Source organism: Carcharodon carcharias, chromosome 31 (assembly GCF_017639515.1).
Source record: "Carcharodon carcharias isolate sCarCar2 chromosome 31, sCarCar2.pri, whole genome shotgun sequence".
Lineage (NCBI taxonomy): Eukaryota > Metazoa > Chordata > Chondrichthyes > Lamniformes > Lamnidae > Carcharodon > Carcharodon carcharias.
Genome location: NC_054497.1, coordinates 15,192,629 through 15,213,908, shown reverse-complemented (window position 1 = coordinate 15,213,908; position 21,280 = coordinate 15,192,629). Strand labels below are relative to the sequence as shown.

Below are 21,280 nucleotides of genomic sequence, written 5' to 3'. Positions count from 1 at the left end.
CTGACCCCTGACAGTGCAGCACTCCCTTAGTACGGACCCACTGACAGTGCAGCACTCCCTCAGTACTGACCCTCTGACAGTGCAGCACTCCGTCAGTACTGATGCTGTGACAGTGCAGCACTCCCTCAATACCGACATTCCGACAGTGCAGCACTCCCTCATTATTGACCCTCAACAACTGCTGCACTCCCTCAGTACTGACCCTCTGACAGTGCTGCACTCCCTCAGTACTGACCCTGACAGTGCAGCACTCCCTCAGTACTGACCCTCCAACAGTGCAGCACTCCCTCAGTACTGATACTCCGACAGTGCAGCACTCCCTCAGTACTGACCCTCTGACAGTGCAGCACTCCCTCAGTACTGACCCTCTGACAGTGCAGCACTCCCTCAGTACTGACCCTCTGACAGTGCAGCACTCCCTCAGTACTGACCCTCCGACAGTGCAGCACTCCCTCAGTACTGACCCTCCGACAGTGCAGCACTCCCTCAGTACTGACCCCTGACAGTGCAGCACTCCCTCAGTACTGACCATCTGACAGTGCAGCACTCCCTCTGTACTGACCCTTTGACAGTGCAGCACTCTGTCAGTACTGACCCTCCAAAGTGCAGCATCCCTCAGTACTGACCCTCTGACAGTGCAGCACTCCCTCAGTACTGAGCCTCTGACAGTGCAGCACTCCCTCAGTACTGACCCTCTGACAGTGCAGCACTCCCTCAGTACTGACCGTCTGACAGTGCAGCACTCCCTCAGTACTGACCCTCCAACAGTGCAGCACAGCCTCAGTACTGACCCTCAGAGAGTGCAGCACTCCCTCAGTACTGACCCTCTGACAGTGCAGCACTCCCTCAGTACTGACCCTCTGACAGTGCAGCACTCCCTCAGTACTGACCCTCTGACAGCTCAGCACTCCCTCAGTACTGACCGCCAGACAGTGCAGCACTCCCTCAGTACTGACCCTCTGACAGTGCAGCACTCCCTCAGTACTGATCCTCCGATGGTGCAGCACTCCCTCAGTACTTACCGCCAGACAGTGCAGCACTCCCTCAGTACTGACCCTCTGACAGTGCAGCACTCCCTCAGTACTGACCCTCCAACAGTGCAGCACTCCCTCAGTACTGACCCTCCGACAGTGCAGCACTCCCTCAGTACTGACCCTCCGACAGTGCAGCACTCCTCAGTACTGACCCCCTGACAGTGCAGCACTCACTCCGTATTGACCCTCTGATAGTGCAGCATTCCCTCACTACTGAGCCCTTGTCAGTGCAGCACTCCTTCAGTACTGACCCTCTGACAGTGCAGCACTCACTCATTACTGACCTCTGACTTTGCAACATTACCTCAGTACTGACCCTCCGACAGTGCAGCACTCCCTCAGTACTGACCCTTGGACAGTGCAGCACTCCCTCAGTACTGACCCTCTGACAGTGCAGCACTCCCTCAGTACTGACCCTCTGACAGTGCAGCACTCCTCAGTACTGACCCTCTGACAGTGCAGCACTCCCTCAGTACTGACCCTCGACAGTGCAGCACTCCCTCAGTACTGACTCTCTTACAGTGCAGCACTCCCTCATTACTGACCCTCTGACAGTGCAGCACTCCCTCAGCACTGAACCTCTGACAGTGCAGCACTCCCTCAGTACTCACCCTCCATCCGTGCAGCACTCCCTCAGTACTGACCCTCCGACAGTGCAGCACTCCCTCAGTACTGACCCTCTGACAGTGCAGCACTCCCTCAGTACTGACCCTCCGACAGTGCAGCACTCCCTCAGTACTGACCCTGCCACCTGGACAGTGCAGCACTCCCTCAGTACTGACCTCCGACAGTGCAGCACTCCTCAGTACTGACCCTCCGACAGTGCAGCACTCCCTCAGTACTGACCCTCTGACAGTGCAGCACTCCCTCAGTACTGACCCTCCAACAGTGCAGCACTCCCTCAGTACTGACCCTCCGACAGTGCAGCACTCCCTCAGTACTGACCCAGCCACATTTCAGCACTCACACAGTACTGATCTCCGACAGTGCAGCACTCCCTCAGTACTGACCCTCTGACAGTGCAGCACTCCCTCAATACTGATCCTCTGACAGTGCAGCACTCCCTCAGTACTGACCCTCTGACAGTGCAGCACTCCCTCAGTACTGACCCTCTGACAGTGCAGAATTCCCTCAGTACTGACCCTATGACAGTGCAGCGCTCCCTCAGTATTGACCATCCGACAGTGCAGCACTCCTTCAGATCTGACCCTCTGACAGTGCTCCTCCCTCAGTACTGACCACCACAGTGCACACTCCCTCCTGACCTCCCTCACAGTGCAGCACTCCCTCAGTACTGACCCTCCGACAGTGCAGCACTCCCTCAGTACTGACCCTCCGACAGTGCAGCACTCCCTCAGTACTGACCCTCCGACAGTGCAGCACTCCCTCAGTACTGACCCTCCAACAGTGCAGCACTCTCTCAGTACTGACCCTCTGACAGTGCAGCACTCCCTCAGTACTGACCCTCTGACAGTGCAGCACTCCCTCAGTACTGACCCTCCAACAGTGCAGCACTCCTCAGTACTGACCCTCTGACAGTGCAGCACTCCCTCAGTAACTGACACTCCTGACAGTGCCGCACTCCCTCAGTACTGACCCTCTGACAGTGCAGCACTCCCTCAGTACTGACCCTCCAACAGTGCAGCACTCCCTCAGTACTGACCCTCCGACAGTGCAGCACTCCCTCAGTACTGACCTCCGACAGTGCAGCACTCCCTCAGTACTGACACTCTGACAGTGCAGCACTCCTTCAGTACTGACCCTCTGACAGTGCAGCACTCCCTCAGTACTGACCCTCCGACAGTGCAGCACTCCCTCAGTAATGGACCTCTGACAGTGCAGCACTCCTCAGTACTGACCCTCCAACAGTGCAGCACTCCCTCAGTACTGACCCTCTGACAGTGCAGCACTCCCTCAGTACTGAGCCTCCAACAGTGCAGCACTCCCTCAGTACTGACCCTCTGACAGTGCAGCACTCCCTCAGTACTGGCCTCCAACAGTGCAGCACTCCCTCAGTACTGACCCTCTGACAGTGCAGCACTCCCTCAGTACTGACCCTCTGACAGTGCAGCACTCCCTCAGTACTGACCCTCCAACAGTGCAGCACTCCCTCAGTACTGACCCTCCAACAGTGCAGCACTCCCTCAGTACTGACCCTCTGACAGTGCAGCACTCCCTCAGTACTGACCCTCCGACAGTGCAGCACTCCCTCAGTACTGACCCTCTGACAGTGCAGCACTCCCTCAGTACTGACCCTCCGACAGTGCAGCACTTCCTCAGTACTGACCCTCCAGCAGTGCAGCACTCCCTCAGTACTGACCCTCTGACAGTGCAGCACTCCCTCAGTACTGACCCTCTGACAGTGCAGCACTCCCTCAGTACTGACCATCTGACAGTGCAGCACTCCCTCAGTACTGACCCTCTGACAGTGCAGCACTCCCTCAGTACTGACCCTCTGACAGTGCAGCACTCCCTCAGTACTGACCCTCTGACAGTGCAGCACTTCCCTCAGTACTGACCCTCCGACAGTGCAGCACTCCCTCAGTACTGACCCTCTGACAGTGCAGCACTCCCTCAGTACTGACCCTCTGACAGTGCAGCACTCCCTCAGTACTGAACCTCTGACAGTGCAGCACTCCCTCAGTACTGACCTCCGACAGTGCAGCACTCCCTCAGTACTGACCCTCTGACAGTGCAGCACTCCCTCAGTACTGACCCTCTGACAGTGCAGCACTCCCTCAGTACTGACCCTCTGACAGTGCAGCACTCCCTCAGTACTGACCCTCTGACAGTGCAGCACTCCCTCAGTACTGACCCTCTGACAGTGCAGCAATACCTCAGTACTGACCCTCTGACAGTGCAGCACTCCCTCAGTACTGACCCTCTGACAGTGCAGCACTCCCTCAGTACTGACCTCCAACAGTGCAGCACTCCCTCAGTACTGACCTTCCGACAGTGCAGCACTCCCTCAGTACTGACCCTCTGACAGTGCAGCACTCCCTCAGTACTGACCCACTGACAGTGCAGCACTCCCTCAGTACTGACCCTCTGACAGTGCAGCACTCCCTCAGTACTGACCCTCTGACAGTGCAGCACTCCCTCAGTACTGACCCTCGACAGTGCAGCACTCCCTCAGTACTGACCCTCTGACAGTGCAGCACTCCCTCAGTACTGACCCTCTGACAGTGCAGCACTCCCTCAGTACTGACCCTCCAACAGTGCAGCACTCCCTCAGTACTGACCCTCTGACAGTGCAGCACTCCCTCAGTACTGACCCTCCGACAGTGCAGCACTCCCTCAGTACTGACCCTCCGACAGTGCAGCACTCCCTCAGTACTGACCCTCCAACAGTGCAGCACTCCCTCAGTACTGACCCTCTGACAGTGCAGCACTCACTCAGTACTGACCCTCTGACAGTGCAGCACTCCCTCAGTACTGACCCTCCGACAGTGCAGCACTCCCTCAGTACTGACCCTCTGACAGTGCAGCACTCCTCAGTACTGACCCTCTGACAGTGCAGCACTCCCTCAGTACTGACCCTCCGACAGTGCAGCACTCCCTCAGTACTGACCCTCTGACAGTGCAGCACTCCCTCAGTACTGACCCTCTGACAGTGCAGCACTCCCTCAGTACTGACCCTCCAACAGTGCAGCACTCCCTCAGTACTGACCCTCTGACAGTGCAGCACTCCCTCAGTACTGACCCTCTGACAGTGCAGCACTCCCTCAGTACTGACCCTCCGACAGTGCAGCACTCCCTCAGTACTGACCCTCTGACAGTGCAGCACTACCTCAGTACTGACCCTGCAACTGTGCAGCACTTCCTCAGTACTTACCCCCTGACAGTGCAGCACTCCCTCAGTACTGCCCTTCCAACAGTGCAGCACTCCCTCAGTACTGACCCTCCACAGTGCAGCACTCCTCATTACTAACCCTCTGACAGTGCAGCACTCCCTCAGTACTGACCCTCAACAGTGCAGCACTCCCTCAGTACTGACCCTCCGACAGTGCAGCACTCCCTCATTACTGACCCTCTGACAGTGCAGCACTCCCTCAGTACTGACCCTCAACAGTGCAGCACTCCCTCAGTACTGACCCTCCAACAGTGCAGCACTCCCTCAGTACTGACCCTCCGACAGTGCAGCACTCCCTCAGTACTGACCCTCCGACAGTGCAGCACTCCCTCAGTACTGACCCTCCGACAGTGCAGCACTCCCTCAGTACTGACCCTGACTGTGCAGCACTGCCTGAGCACTGACCCTCTGACAGCGCAGCACTCCCTCAATACTGACCCCTCGACAGTGCAGCACTCCCTCAGTACTGACCCTCCAACAGTGCAGCACTCCCTCAGTACTGACCCTCTGACAGTGCAGCACTCCCTCAGTACTGACCTCTGACAGTGCAGCACTCCCTCAGTACTGACCCTCTGACAGTGCAGCACTCCCTCAGTACTGACCCTCTGACAGTGCAGCACTCCCTCAGTACTGACCCTCCAACAGTGCAGCACTCCCTCAGTACTGACCCTCTGACAGTGCAGCACTCCCTCAGTACTGACCCTCCGACAGTGCAGCACTCCTGCAGTACTGACCCTCCAACAGTGCAGCACTCCCTCAGTACTGACCCTCTGACAGTGCAGCACTCCCTCAGTACTGACCCTCTGACAGTGCAGCACTCACTCAGTACTGACCCTCCAACAGTGCAGCACTCCCTCAGTACTGACCCTCTGACAGTGCAGCACTCCCTCAGTACTGACCCTCCGACATTGCAGCACTCCCTCATTACTGACCCTCTGACAGTGCAGCACTCCCTCAGTACTGACCCTCCAACAGTGCAGCACTCCCTCAGTACTGACCCTCCAACAGTGCAGCACTCCCTCAGTACTGACCCTCTGACAGTGCAGCGCTCCCTCAGTACTGACCCTCTGACAGTGCAGCACTCCCTCAGTACTGACGCTTTGACTTGCAGCACTCCCTCAGTTCTGACCCCTGACAGTGCAGCACTCCCTCAGTACTCTTCCTCTGACAGTGCAGCACTCCCTCAGTACTGACCCTCTGACAGTGCAGCACTCCCTCAGTACTGACCCTCTGACAGTGCAGCACTCCCTCAGTACTGACCCTCCAACAGTGCAGCACTCCCTCAGTACTGACCCTCTGACAGTGCAGCACTCCCTCAGTACTGACCCTCTGACAGTGCAGCACTCCCTCAGTACTGACCCTCTGACAGTGCAGCACTCCCTCAGTACTGACCCTCTGACAGTGCAGCACTCCCTCAGTACTGACCCTCTGACAGTGCAGCACTCCCTCAGTACTGACCCTCTGACAGTGCAGCACTCCCTCAGTACTGACCCTCTGACAGTGCAGCACTCCCTCAGTACTGACCCTCCGACAGTGCAGCACTCCCTCAGTACTGACCCTCTGACAGTGCAGCACTCCCTCAGTACTGATCCTCTGACAGTGCAGCACTCCCTCAGTACTGACCCTCTGACAGTGCAGCACTCCCTCAGTACTGACCCTCTGACAGTGCAGCACTCCCTCAGTACTGACCCTCTGACAGTGCAGCACTCCCTCAGTACTGACCCTCCGACAGTGCAGCACTCCCTCAGTACTGACCCTCTGACAGTGCAGCACTCCCTCAGTATCTGACCCTCTGACAGTGCAGCAATCCTCAGTACTGACCTCTGACAGTGCAGCACTCCCTCAGTACTGACCCCTCCAGACAGTGCAGCACTCCCTCAGTTCTGACCCTCCACAGTGCAGCACTCCCTCAGTACTGACCCTCCGACAGTGCAGCACTCCCTCAGTACTGACCCTCAGACAGTGCAGCACTCCCTCAGTACTGACCCTCCTGACATTGCAGCACTCCCTCAGTACTGACCCTCTGACAGTGCAGCACTCCCTCAATACTGACCCTCTGACAGTGCAGCACTCCCTCAGTACTGACCCTCTGGCAGTGCAGCACTCCCTCAGTACTGAAACTCTGACAGTGCAGCGCTCCCTCAGTATTGACCATCCGACAGTGCAGCACTCCTTCAGATCTGACCCTCTGACAGTGCTGCACTTCCTCAGTACTGTCCCTCTGACAGTGCAGCACTCCATCAGTACTGACCCTCCAACAGTGCGGCACTCCCTCAGTACTGACCCTCCGACAGTGCAGCACTCCCTCAGTACTGACCCACCGACATTTCAGCACTCACACAGTACTGATCTCCGACAGTGCAGCACTCCCTCAGTACTGACCATCCAAAAATTGAAGCACTCTCTCTGTACTGACCCTCTGACCGTGCAGCACTCCCTCAGCACTGACCCTCTGACAGTGCAGCACTCCCTCAGTACTGACCCTCCTACAGTGCAGCACTCCGTCAATACTGACCCTCTGACAGTGCAGCACTCCCTCAGTACTGACCCTCTGACAGTGCAGCACTCCCTCAGTACTGACCCTCCGACAGTGCAGCACTCCCTCACTACTGACCATCCAAAAATTGCAGCATTCCCTCAGTACTGACCCTCTGACAGTGCAGCACTCCCTCAGTACTGACCCTCTGACAGTGCAGCACTCCCTCAGTACTGACCCTCTGACAGTGCAGCACTCCCTCAGTACTGACCCTCGACAGTGCAGCACTCCTCAGTACTGACCCTCTGACAGTGCAGCACTCCCTCAGTACTGACCCTCCAGACAGTGCAGCACTCCCTCAGTACTGACCCTCCTGACAGTGCAGCACTCCCTCAGTACTGACCCTCCGACAGTGCAGCACTCCCTCAGTACTGACCCTCCGACAGTGCAGCACTCCCTCAGTACTGACCCTCTGACAGTGCAGCACTCCCTCAGTACTGACCCTCCGACAGTGCAGCACTCCCTCAGTACTGACCCTCTGACAGTGCAGCACTCCCTCAGTACTGACCCTCTGACAGTGCAGCACTCCCTCAGTACTGACCCTCGACAGTGCAGCACTACCTCAGTACTGACCCTCTGACAGTGCAGCACTCCCTCAGTACTGACGCTCCGACAGTGCAGCACTCCCTCAGTACTGACCCTCCGACGGTGCAGCACTCACTCAGTAATGACCCTCCAACAGTGCAGCACTCCCTCAGTACTTACCCTGCGACAGTGCAGCACTCCCTCAGTACTGACCCTTCAACAGTGCAGCAGTCACTCATTACTGACCCTCTGACAGTGCAGCACTCCCTCAGTACTGACCCTCCAACAGTGCAGCACTCCCTCAGTACTGACCCTCCGACAGTGCAGCACTCCCTCAGTGCTGACCCTCCGACAGTGCCGCGTTCCCTCAGTGCTGACGCTCCGACACTGCAGCACTACCTCAGTACTGACCGCCTGACAGTGCAGCACTTCCTCAGTACTGACCCTCTGACAGTGCAGCACTCCCTCAGTACTGACCCTCTGACAGTGCAGCACTCCCTCAGTACTGACCCTCTGACAGTGCAGCACTCCCTCAGTACTGACCCTCTGACAGTGCAGCACTCACTCAGTACTGACCCTCCCACAGTGCAGCACTCCCTCAGTACTGACCCTCCAACAGTGCAGCACTCCCTCAGTACTGACCCTCCGACAGTGCAGCACTCCCTCAGTACTGACCCTCCGACAGTGCAGCACTCCCTCAGTACTGACCCTCTGACAGTGCAGCACTCCCTCAGTACTGACCCTCCGACAGTGCAGCACTCCCTCAGTACTGACCCTCTGACAGTGCAGCACTCCCTCAGTACTGACCCTCTGACAGTGCAGCACTCCCTCAGTACTGACCGCTTGACAGTGCAGCACTCCCTCAGTACTGACCCTCCGACAGTGCAGCACTCCCTCAGTACTGACCCTCTGACAGTGCAGCACTCCCTCAGTACTGACCCTCTGACAGTGCAGCACTCCCTCAGTACTGACCCTCCAACAGTGCAGCACTCCCTCAGTACTGACCCTCCAACAGTGCAGCACTCCCTCAGTACTGACCCTCCGACAGTGCAGCACTCCCTCAGTACTGACCCTCTGACAGTGCAGCACTCCCTCAGTACTGACTCTCTGACAGTGCAGCACTCTCTCAGTACTGTCCCTCTGACAGTGCAGCACTCCCTCAGTACTGACCCTCCAACAGCGCAGCACTCCCTCAGTACTGACCCTCCGACAGTGCAGCACTCCCTCAGTACTGACCCTCCGACAGTGCAGCACTCACTCAGTACTGACCCTCCAACAGTGCAGCACTCCCTCAGTACTGACCCTCCGACAGTGCAGCGCTCCCTCAGTACTGACCCACCGACAGTTCAGCACTCACACAGTACTGACCCTCCGACAGTGCAGCACTCCTTCATTAATTACCCTGCGACAGTGCAGCACTCGCTCAGTACTGACCCTCCAACAGTGCAGCACTCACTCATTACTGACCCTCTGACAGTGCAGCACTCCCTCAGTACTGACCCTCCAACAGTGCAGCACTCCCTCAGTACTGACCCTCCAACAGTGCAGCACTCCCTCAGTACTGACCCTCCGACAGTGCAGCGCTGCCTCCGTACTGACCCTCTGACAGTGCAGCACTCCCTCAGTACTGACCCTCTGACAGTGCAGCACTCCCTCAGTACTGACCCTCTGACAGTGCAGCACTCCCTCAGTACTGACCCTCCAACAGTGCAGCACTCCCTCAGTACTGACCCTCTGACAGTGCAGCACTCCCTCAGTACTTACCCCCTGACAGTGCAGCACTCCCTCAGTACTGACCCTCCAACAGTGCAGCACTCCCTCAGTACTGACCCTCCTACAGTGCAGCACTCCCTCAGTACTGACCCTCCGACAGTGCAGCACTCCCTCAGTACTGACCCTCCGACAGTGCAGCACTCCCTCAGTACTGACCCTCCGACAGTGCAGCACTCCTCAGTTCTGAAGCTTCTGTAGTGCATCACTCCCTCAGTACTGACCCTCTGACAGTGCAGCACTCCCTCAGTACTGACCCTCTGACAGTGCAGCACTCCCTCAGTACTGACCCTCTGACAGTGCAGCACTCCCTCAGTACTGACCCTCCGACAGTGCAGCACTCCCTCAGTACTGACCCTCTGACAGTGCAGCACTCCCTCAGTACTGACCCTCCGACAGTGCAGCACTCCCTCAGTACTGACCCTCTGACAGTGCAGCACTCCCTCAGTACTGACCCTCCGACAGTGCAGCACTCCCTCAGTACTGACCCTCTGACAGTGCAGCACTCCCTCAGTACTGACCCTCTGACAGTGCAGCACTCCCTCATTACTGACCCTCTGACAGTGCAGCACTCCCTCAGTACTGACCCTCCGACAGTGCAGCACTCCCTCAGTACTGACCCTCTGACAGTGCAGCACTCCCTCAGTACTGACCCTCTGACAGTGCAGCACTCCCTCAGTACTGACCCTCTGACAGTGCAGCACTCCCTCAGTACTGACCCTCCGACCGTGCAGCACTCCCTCAGTACTGACCCTCTGACAGTGCAGCACTCCCTCAGTACTGACCCTCTGACAGTGCAGCACTCCCTCAGTACTGACCCTCCAACAGTGCAGCACTCCCTCAGTACTGACCCTCTGACAGTGCAGCATTCCCTCAGTACTGACCCTCTGACAGTGCAGCACTCCCTCAGTACTGACCCTCCAACAGTGCAGCACTCCCTCAGTACTGACCCTCCGACAGTGCAGCACTCCCTCAGTACTGACCCTCCGACAGTGCAGCACTCCCTCAGTACTGACCCTCCGACAGTGCAGCACTCCCTCAGTACTGACCCTGCGACAGTGCAGCACTCCCTCAGTACTGACCCTCAGACAGTGCAGCACTCCCTCAGTACTGACCCTCTGACAGTGCAGCACTCCCTCAGTACTGACCCTCCAACAGTGCAGCACTCCCTCAGTACTGACCCTCTGACAGTGCAGCACTCCCTCAGTACTGACCCTCCGACAGTGCAGCACTCCCTCAGTACTGACCCTCTGACAGTGCAGCACTCCCTCAGTACTGACCGCCTGACAGTGCAGCACTCACTCAGTACTGACCCTCTGATAGTGCAGCACTCCCTCAGTACTGACCATCTGACAGTGCAGCACTCCCTCAGTACTGACCCTCTGACAGTGCAGCACTCCCTCAGTACTGACCCTCTGACAGTGCAGCACTCCCTCAGTACTGACCCTCCGACAGTGCAGCACTCCGTCATTACTGAACCTCTGACAGTGCAGCACTCCCTCAGTGCTGACCCTCCAACAGTGCAGCACTCCCTCAGTACTGACCCTCTGACTGTGCAGCACTTCCTCAGTACGGACCCTCTGACAGTGCAGCACTCCCTCAGTACTGACCCTCTGACAGTGCAGCACTCCCTCAGTACTGACCCTCCAACAGTGCAGCACTCCCTCAGTACTGACCCTCTGACAGTGCAGCACTCCCTCAGTACTGACCCTCAGACAGTGCAGCACTCCCTCAGTACTGACCCTCAACAATGCAGCACTCCCTCAGTACTGACCCTCCAACAGTGCAGCACTCCCTCAGTACTGACCCTCTGACAGTGCAGCACTCCCTCAGTACTGACCCTCTGACAGTGCAGCACTCCCTCAGTACTGACCCTCCGACAGTGCAGCACTGCCTCAGTACTGACGCTCCGACAGTGCAGCGCTCCCTCAGTACTGACCCTTTGACAGTGCAGCACTCACTCAGTACTGATCCTCTGACAGTGCAGCACTCCCTCAGTACTGACCCTCTGACAGTGCAGCACTCCCTCAGTACTGACCATCCGACAGCGCAGCAATCCCTCAGTACTGACCATGCAATAATTGCAGCATTCCCTCTGTACTGACCCTATGACAGTGCAGCATTCCATCAGCACTGACCCTCTGAAAGGGCAGCACTCCCTCAGTACTTACCCTCCAACGGTGCAGCACTCCGTCATTACTGACCCTCTGACAGTGCTGCACTCCCTCAGTACTGACCCTCTGACAGTGCAGCACTCCCTCAGTACTGAAACTCTGACAGTGCAGCACTCCCTCAGCACTGACCATCCAACTGTGCAGCACTCCCTCAGTACTGACCCTCTGACAGTGCAGCACTTCCTCAATACTGACCCTCTGACAGTGCAGCACTCCCTCAGTACTGACCCTCTGACAGTGCAGCACTCCCTCAGTACTGACCCTCTGACAGTGCAGCACTCCCTCAGTACTCACCCTCTGACAGTGCAGCACTCCCTCAGTACTGACCCTCTGACAGTGCAGCACTCCCTCAGTACTGACCCTCTGACAGTGCAGCACTCCCTCAGCACTGAGCATCCAACCGTGCAGCACTCCCTCAGTACTGACCCTCCGGCCGTGCAGCACTCCCTCAATACTGACCCTCTGACAGTGCAGCACACCCTCAGCACTGACCCTCCAACAGTGCAGCACTCCCTCAGTACTGACCCTCCAACAGTGCAGAATTCCCTCAGTACTGACCCTCTGACAGTGCAGCGCTCCCTCTGTATTGACCCTTCGACAGTGCAACACTCCTTCAGTTCTGACCCTCTGACAGTGCTGCACTTCCTCAGTACTGTCCCTCTGACAGTGCAGCACTCCCTCAGTACTGACCCTCCAACATTGCGGCACTCCCTCAGTACTGACCCTCCGACAGTGCAGCACTCCCTCAGTACTGACCCACCGACATTTCAGCACTCACACAGTACTGACCCTCCGACAGTGCAGCACTCCCTCAGTACTGACCATCCAAAAATTGCAGCACTCCCTCTGTACTGACCCTCTGACCGTGCAGCACTCCCTCAGCACTGACCCTCTGACAGTGCAGCACTCCCTCAGTACTGACCCTCCAACAGTGCAGCACTCCGTCATTACTGACCCTCTGACAGTGCAGCACTCCCTCAGTACTGACCCTCTGACAGTGCAGCACTCCCTCAGTACTGACCCTCTGACTGTCCAGCACTTCCTCAGTACTGACACTCTGACAGTGCAGCACTCCCTCAGTACTGACCCTCTGACAGTGCAGCAATCCCTCAGCCCTGACAATCCAACCGTGCAGCACTCCCTCAGTACTGACCCTCTGACAGTGCAGCACTCCCTCAATACTGACCTTCTGACAGTGCAGCACTCCCTCAGCACTGAAACTCCAACAGTGCAGCATTCCCTCAGTACTGACCCTCTTACAGTGCAGCACTATTGACCCTGCAACAGTGCAGCACTCCTTCAGGACTGACCCTCCGACAGTGCAGCACTCCCTCGGTACTGACCCTCCGACAGTGCAGCACTCACTCAGTACTGACCCTTCCACAGTGCAGCACTCCCTCAGTACTGACCCTCCGACAGTGCAGCACTCCGTCAGTACTTACCCTGCAACAGTGCAGCACTCCCTCAGTACTGACCCTCCAACAGTGCAGCACTCACTCATTACTGACCCTCTGACATTGCAGCACTCCCTCAGTACTGACCCTTCAACAGTGCAGCACTCCCTCAGTACTGACCCTCCAACAGTGCAGCACTCCCTCTGTACTGACCCTCCGACAGTGCAGCGCTCCCTCAGTGCTGACCCTCCGACAGTGCCGCGTTCCCTCAGTGCTGACGCTCCGACAGTGCAGCACTACCTCAGTACTGACTGCCTGAGAGTGCAGCACTTCCTCAGTACTGACCCTCTGACAGTGCAGCACTCACTCAGTACTGACTCTCTGATAATGCAGCACTCCCTCAGTATTTACCCTCCAAATGTGCAGCACTCCCTCAGTACTGACCCTCTGACAGTGCAGCACTCCCTCAGTACTGTCCCTCTGACAGTGCAGCACTCCCTCAGTACTGACTCTCTGACAGTGCAGCACTCTCTCAGTCCTGTCCCTCTGACAGTGCAGCACTCCCTCAGTACTGACCCTCCAACAGCGCAGCACTCCCTCAGTACTGACCCTCCGACAGTGCAGCACTCCCTCAGTACTGACCCTCCGACAGTGCAGCACTCACTCAGTACTGACCCTCCAACAGTGCAGCACTCCCTCAGTACTGACCCTCCGACAGTGCAGCGCTCCCTCAGTACTGACCCACCGACATTTCAGCACTCACACAGTACTGACCCTCCAACAGTGCAGCACTCCCTCAGTACTTACCCTGCGACAGTGCAGCACTCGCTCAGTACTGACCCTCCAACAGTGCAGCACTCACTCATTACTGACCCTCTGACAGTGCAGCACTCCCTCAGTACTGACCCTCCAACAGTGCAGCACTCCCTCAGTACTGACCCTCCAACAGTGCAGCACTCCCTCAGTATTGACCCTCCGACAGTGCAGCGCTGCCTCCGTACTGACCCTCCGACAGTGCCGCATTCCCTCAGGGCTGACGCTCTGACATGGCAGCACTGCCTCAGTACTGACCGCCTGACAGTGCAGCACTTCCTTAGTACTGATCCTCTGACAGTGCAGCACTCACTCATTGCTGACCCTCTGACAGTGCAGCACTCCCTCAGTACTGACTCTCTGACAGTGCAGCACTCCCTCAGTATTGACCCTCCAACAGTGCAGCGCTCCTTCAGTACTGACCCTCTGACAGTGCAGCACTCCCTCTGTACTGTCCCTCTGACAGTGCAGCACTCCCTCGGTACTGACCCTCCAACAGTGCAGCACTCACTCAGTACTGACCCTCCAACAGTGCAGCACTCCCTCAGTACTGACCCTCCGACAGTGCAGCACTCACTCAGTACTGACCCTCCGACAGTGCAGCACTCCCTCAGTACTGACCCTCCGACAGTGCAGCACTCCGTCAGTACTTACCCTGCGACAGTGCAGCACTCCCTCAGTACTGACCCTCTGACAGTGCAGCACTCCTTCAGTACTGATCCTCTGACAGTGCAGCACTCACTCATTACTGACCCTCTGACATTGCAGCACTCCCTCAGTACTGACCTTCCAACAGGGCATCACTCCCTCTGTACTGACCCTCCAACAGTGCAGTGCTCCCTCACTACTGACCCTCCGACAGTGCCGCGTTCCCTCAGTGCTGACGCTCCGACAGTGCAGCACTACCTCAGTCCTTACCGCCTGACAGTGCAGCACTTCCTCAGTACTGAACCTCTGACAGTGCAGCACTCACTCAGTACCTACCGTCTGACAGTGCAGCACTCTCTCAGCACTGACCATCCAACAGTGCAGCACTCCCTCAGTACTGACCCTCTGACAGTGCAGTATTCCCTCAATACTGACCCTCTGACAGTGCAGCATTCCCTCAGCACTGACCCTCCAACAGTGCAGCAATCCCTCATTACCAACCTTCCAACAGTGCAGCATTCCCTCAGTACTGACCCTCTGACAGTGCAGCACTCCTTCAGTACTGATCCTCTGACAGTGCGGCACTCTCTCAGTACTGACCCTCCAACAGTGCAGCACTCCCTCAGTACTGACCCTCCAACAGTGTGCCAATCCCTCTGTACTGACCCTCTGACAGTGCAGCACTCCCTCAGTACTGACCCTCTGACTGTGCAGCACTCCGTCAGTACTTACCCTCTGACAGTGCAGCACTCCCTCAGTACTGACCCTCTGACAGTGGAGCACTGCTTCAGCACTGACCCTCCAACAGTCAGCACTCCCTCAATACTGACCCTCTGACAGTGCAGCACTGCTTCAGCACTGACCCTCCAACAGTGCAGCACTCCCTCAGTACTGACCCTCTGACAGTGCAGCACTCCCTCAGTACTGACCCACCAACAGTGCAGCATCCCTCTGTACTGACCCTCTGACAGTGCAGCACTCCCTCTGTACTGACCCTCTGACAGTGCAGCTCTCCCTCAGTACTGACCCTCTGACTGTGCAGCACTCCGTCAGTACTGACCCTCTGACAGTGCAGCACTCCCTCAGTACTGACCCACCAACAGTGCAGCATCCCTCAGTACTGACCCTCCAGCAGTGCAGCACTCCCTCAGTACTAACCCTCTGACAGTGCAGCACTCCCTCAGTACTGACCCACCAACAGTGCAGCATCCCTCAGTACTGACCCTCCAGCAGTGCAGCACTCCCTCAGTACTAACCCTCTGACAGTGCATCACTCCCTCAGTACTTACCCTCCGACAGTGCAGCATCCCTCAGTTCTGACCCTCCAGCAGTGCATCAGTCCCTCAGTACTGACCCTCTGACAGTGCATCACTCCCTCTGTACTGACCCTCCGAGCGTGCAGCACTCCCTCAGTACTGACCCTTTGACAGTGCAGCACTCACTCAGTACTGATCCTCTGACAGTGCAGCACTCCCTCAGTACTGATCCTCTGACAGTGCAGCACTCCCTCAGTTCTGACCATCCAAAAATTGCAGCACTCCCTCTGTACTGACCCTCTGATAGTGCAGCACTCCCTCAGCACTGACCCTCTGACTGTGCAGCACTCCCTCAGTACTGACCCTCCAACAGTGCTGCCGTCCGTCATTACTGACCCTCTGACAGTGCAGCACTCCCTCAGTACTGACCCCCTGACAGTGCAGCGCTCCCTCTGTACTGACCCTCTGACTGTGCAGCACTTCCTCAGTACTGACCCTCTGACAGTGCAGCACTCCCTCAGTACTGACCCTACGACAGCGCAGCACTCCCTCAGTACTGACCCTCTGACAGTACAGCACTCCCTCAATACTGACCCTCTGACAGTGCAGCACTCCCTCAGTACTGACCCTCCAACAGTGCAGCACTCACTCAGCACTGACCCTCCGACAGTGCAGCACTCCCTCATACTGACCCTTGACAGTGCAGCACTCGCTCAGTACTGACCCTCTGACAGTGCAGCACTCCCTCAGTACTGACTCTCTGGCAGTGCAGCACTCCCTCAGCACTGACCCTCCAACAGTGCAGCACTCCCTCAGTACTGACCCTCCAACAGTGCAGCACTCCCTCAGTACTGACCCTCCAACAGTGCAGCATTCCCTAAGTACTGACCCTCTGACAGTGCAGCACTCCCTCAGTACTGACCCTCATACAGTGCAGCACTCTCACAGTACTGACCCTCCGACAGTGCCATATTCCCTTGCTAATGCATCCAAACTGACTTCCACGTTTAAGTTCTCAGATATCCGAGGGGTTTGAGCGGATGATTGTCTGTCTTAAGATGGGAAGTAAAATAAACATAGTGTCTGCTCCTGATAGCGTGTTCTGGTGGTGAGAACTTGGATTGATAATGATGATGTCTGAAGTGAATCACTAACCTTGAAAAAACCAATAACAGAAACTGGAGCATCATTGATGAAAGCTTCAACACTGGAGATATTGTTCAGCATCCAAACTCTTCTTGGTGTATCTGTAAAACACTCAGAATAAGACCCTTCTGAAAGAGACAGATCCCTCAGTACTTACCCTGGGACTTACGTTTGTGGAATGGGACTCGAAACCAGAACCTTCTACCTGAGGTGTGAGTGTTCTGCACTGATCATGTTAATAGATTGAGTCAGTAACTGGTTATAAATGCTGACAGGTGATATGTTTGATGTTATAAGCTCTGCAAATTTGATGATTTATTTTAGCTGTTCGGGCAGGAGTAATTAATTTGACATCTTTTTCAATCTCTCCTTTGCCCCCACCTATCACTGGCCTTCTATCCAGCTTCACCTGCTCCAACCCCCCCTCTAAACAGTATAAATTTCATCACTTTTCTACTTCTCTTTAGCTCTGAAGAAGAGTCAGACGGACTCGAAATGTTAACTCCGTTTCTCTCTCCACAGATGCTGTCTGACCCACTGAGTTTTCCACCATTTTCTGTTTTTATTTTAATTAGTTTCAATTCTTCTTTCTACCTCTTATTTTCTCTCCCTCTTTCTCTCTCTCTCCCTCTTTCTCTCTCTCTGTCCCTCCCCTCTCTCTCCCTCTCTATCACAATCTCTCTCTCTCTGATTCTGTCTCTGACTCTCCCTCCTTTCCTTTCTCTCTCTCTCTACATCCTCTTCCTACCCCTTTCTCATGCTCTGTCTCTCTTTCTACCTTTATCTCTACCCCCTCTCTCTCTAGCTCTTTCTCACAATCTATCTTCTTCTGATTCTCTCTTGACCCCTTTCTCTCTCTCTATCTATCTCTGTCTCTCTCTTTCTACCCTTTTCTCCCTCTCTGTCTATGTTCACTCCCTCTCTCTCTCTCCCAGCTATTTTTCTTTCTTTGTGGGTTGTGTGTTGCCAAAGTGAGTTTAATAATTTGCTTTGAAATCAAAACCTTGTGAGGTTCTTGCAATTTTCTCATGGGTGGTATGTCTATACTGGCACGGTTATAGAGTATAGATTGAGTGTTAGATTGTTCTGGGAGGCTGCACACAGGGTAAAATGTTTGGCCACTGAATGTTTATGCCATAAACATTTGTTGAAAGAATGATTGTAAAAGAACACAAGCCATAGGAGCAGGAGGAGACCACTCAGCCCCTCGAGCCTGCTCCGTCATTCAGTACGATCATGGCTGATCTCCTGCCTCAACATAACTTTCCCACCCACGCCCCATATCCCTTAATTCCCCAAGAGACCAAAAATCTGTCTATCCCGGCCTTCAATGTATTCAGTGATGGGGCAGCCACAATTCTCTGGGGTAGAGACCTCCAAGGATTCACAATCCTTTGAGTGAAGTAATTTCCTCTAGTCTCAGTCCGAAATGATCGGCTCCTTATCCTGAGACTGTGCCCCCGTGTTTTAGATTCCCCGACCAATGGAAACAATCTCTCAGCATCCACCCTATCAAACCCCTTCAGAATATTGTAGGTTTCAGTGAGACTGTCTCTCATTCTTCTAAACATCAGAGAATATAAACCCAATTTACTCAGCCTCTCATCATAGGGCAACCCCCTCATCCCAGGGACCAATCTAATGAACCTTCGCTGTACCGCCCCCAATGCAAGTATATCCTTTTTTAAATATGGAGACCAGAGCTGCGCAAAGTGTGGTCTCATCAAAGTCCTGTACAACTCTAGCAAGACTTCTTTACTGTCATACTCCATTCCCCCTGCAGTAAAGGCCAACATGCCATTTGCCTTCCTAATTGCTTGCTAACTTTCTGTGTTCCCTGCACATGTACACCCAAGTCCCTCTGAACATCGACATTTAAAAGTTTCAAGCTTTTAAAAAAAAATTCTGCTTTTCTATTCTTACACCCAAAGTGAATAACCTCACACTTCTCCAATTATACTGCATCAGCCATCTTGTTGCCCACACACTTATCCTGTTTATATCTCTTTGCCAATGGTGAGTATACCCCATGGTGAGTATACCCCATGGTGAGTATACCCCATGGTGAATATACCCCCATGGTGAATATATCCCATGGTGAGTATATCCCATAGTGAAAATATCTCATGGTGAGTATATCCCATAGGGAGTATATCCCATGGTGAGTATATCCCATGGTGAATATATCCCATGGTGAGTACCAGTCTCCCAGGCTGCAAGTTGCAGGTGTTGACCATGTCATCCCCTCTTTCCCCTGCCATGTGCTGAACTGTCTGATTGTGTCTCCTGGCTTCTCAGCACCGACTCAGTCAGTTGGGTAGGTTACTCACTAGGTGGCACCCGCTCCTGGTGCCCAGTCTCTATCGCAGTGTGCCACATGGCAAACCCTGGGTAGAGAGCGGACGTGAAGGTCAGATTCCCGAGGCACATTTCCCACTGAATCAGAGGACGAGGCATTCACTGACAACTAGAACAGTCCACGCCTTTAAAAATGTGAATTTAATCAATTGGAGAATGGGTCAGCAAATGGTTAACTAACAGCTTAGCTGGACTCTGAGCACCGCTTAACAAAAGCTGAAGGTCTCACTATAGAAAGAAGAAGTTGTTTAAACGGTCCCTGAACATGAAGCCCTCCTCTTCCTGTCTGACCCACACTCAGCTTTAGTCATTCCGCTCAGGGACTGAAATCCATCATCTGGAACTCTCTGAAACACAGCTGGAAGCTGATTCCATCAATAATTTTTAAAGGGGTCTGGCCAGATACTTGACAATGAAGAACTTACAGGGTTCTGGAAAAAAAGTAGATACGTGTGACAGAACACAATCGCACTTTCAAAGAGCCAGCACAAGTACGATGGGCTGCATGGCCTCCTGTGCTGTAATTTTCTGTTTGTCCTACCTTTTGGGGGGATTGGATTTTCAAATTGTTTCTCCTCTTCCTTCAGTTTTCCTTCCCCCTCCTGTCCTTTCCCTTCATCCTCGAACACGGTCTCACCTTCTGCCCCAACAGAGCAGAGGGATAGAGTCAGGAGGAACAGAATGGGAACGATCATGCTGAGTATCAATATACACACACTGCCAACGCCACTGCTCAGACTCTACAATTGACATGTGGCACAGGAACCTGGCAGTGATAAACCGCTCACGCCTCACACTACCCGCTCCCCACCCCCTCCCCGTCTTTAAATTAAAGGTGAGTAACCCTTGGCCTTGGCAGCATCAGGTGCCTCCCATTAGGTGAGGTCAGGACTATTTGTGGGAACAAATGCAGCTGCAGGGCTGGTGTCAGAGGCTCTCATTAGTAACAACATCCCCACTGTCACCGAAATAAAGCGCCATTAATAGACAGGGATGTTTTAAAAAAAAGGTGTGGTATAACTAGCATAAAGTTTAGTGGGGAAAAAAAAAGCCTCAGGGCGATGGGAAACTAGAATTAAAAACAAAAATTGCAGCTCCCTTGGTAGCTGGGATTGAGGGGACAGGTAAATGTTCGAACTGGGAGCTGAGCCAAGTCATTCCAGTGCAGCTCCAGGGAAAAGCCTTAATGTTGCTGCATTAATCACTGGACCATTCTTTGGTGTATTATTCATTTCAAAGTGAGCACAGTGACTCCTACAGCACACAAGGTGGCTGTTCAGCCCATCGTGTCTGTGCTTTATGTTTGAATGAGCTGTCTGACTCGTCCCTGCTCTTTTCCCTAGCAACAATGCAAAATTTCACAGATTAATTCCCTTTTGAAAGTTCCTACTGAATCTGCTTCCACTGCCCTTTCAGGCAGCACCTTCCAGATCACCATAAATCACTGTGTATTTTTTTCTTTTTAATGTCGCCTCTGGTGCTTTTGCTGATTACCTTCAATCTGTGTCCCTCTGGTTACTGACTCTCCTGATAGTGGAAACAATTTCTCCCTATTTACTCTATCATGTTTTAACCTTCCTGATTTTGAACACCTCTATCAAATCTCCTTCTCCACTCTAAGGAGATAATCCCAGCTTCAATCTCTCCACATTAGATGAAGACCCACATCCTCTGGAACGAATGCAGTAAATCTCCTCTGCACAGTCTCAAAGGTCTGGGCATCCTTATTTGTAAGATGCAAAGGCCACTTACACCTGATTATTAAAATGATTA

At 54.6% G+C, this 21,280-nt stretch overlaps 1 protein-coding gene across 1 annotated transcript in view; it reads right to left on the bottom strand.

Annotated features, from left to right (window-relative positions):
* Nucleotides 1-20,281, bottom strand: part of LOC121271747 (endoplasmic reticulum resident protein 27) — a 52,524-nt gene extending 32,243 nt beyond the window's left edge. The window contains exons 1-2 of the mRNA XM_041177971.1: nt 20,049-20,281; nt 17,159-17,250 (exon numbers count right to left, since the gene is read on the bottom strand). Of these exons, the coding sequence (XP_041033905.1) occupies nt 17,159-17,250; nt 20,049-20,202 (246 nt within the window). The 5' untranslated portion in view covers nt 20,203-20,281. The remainder of the gene's footprint in view (nt 1-17,158; nt 17,251-20,048) is intronic.
* Between the last annotated feature and the right edge of the window lie 999 nt (nt 20,282-21,280).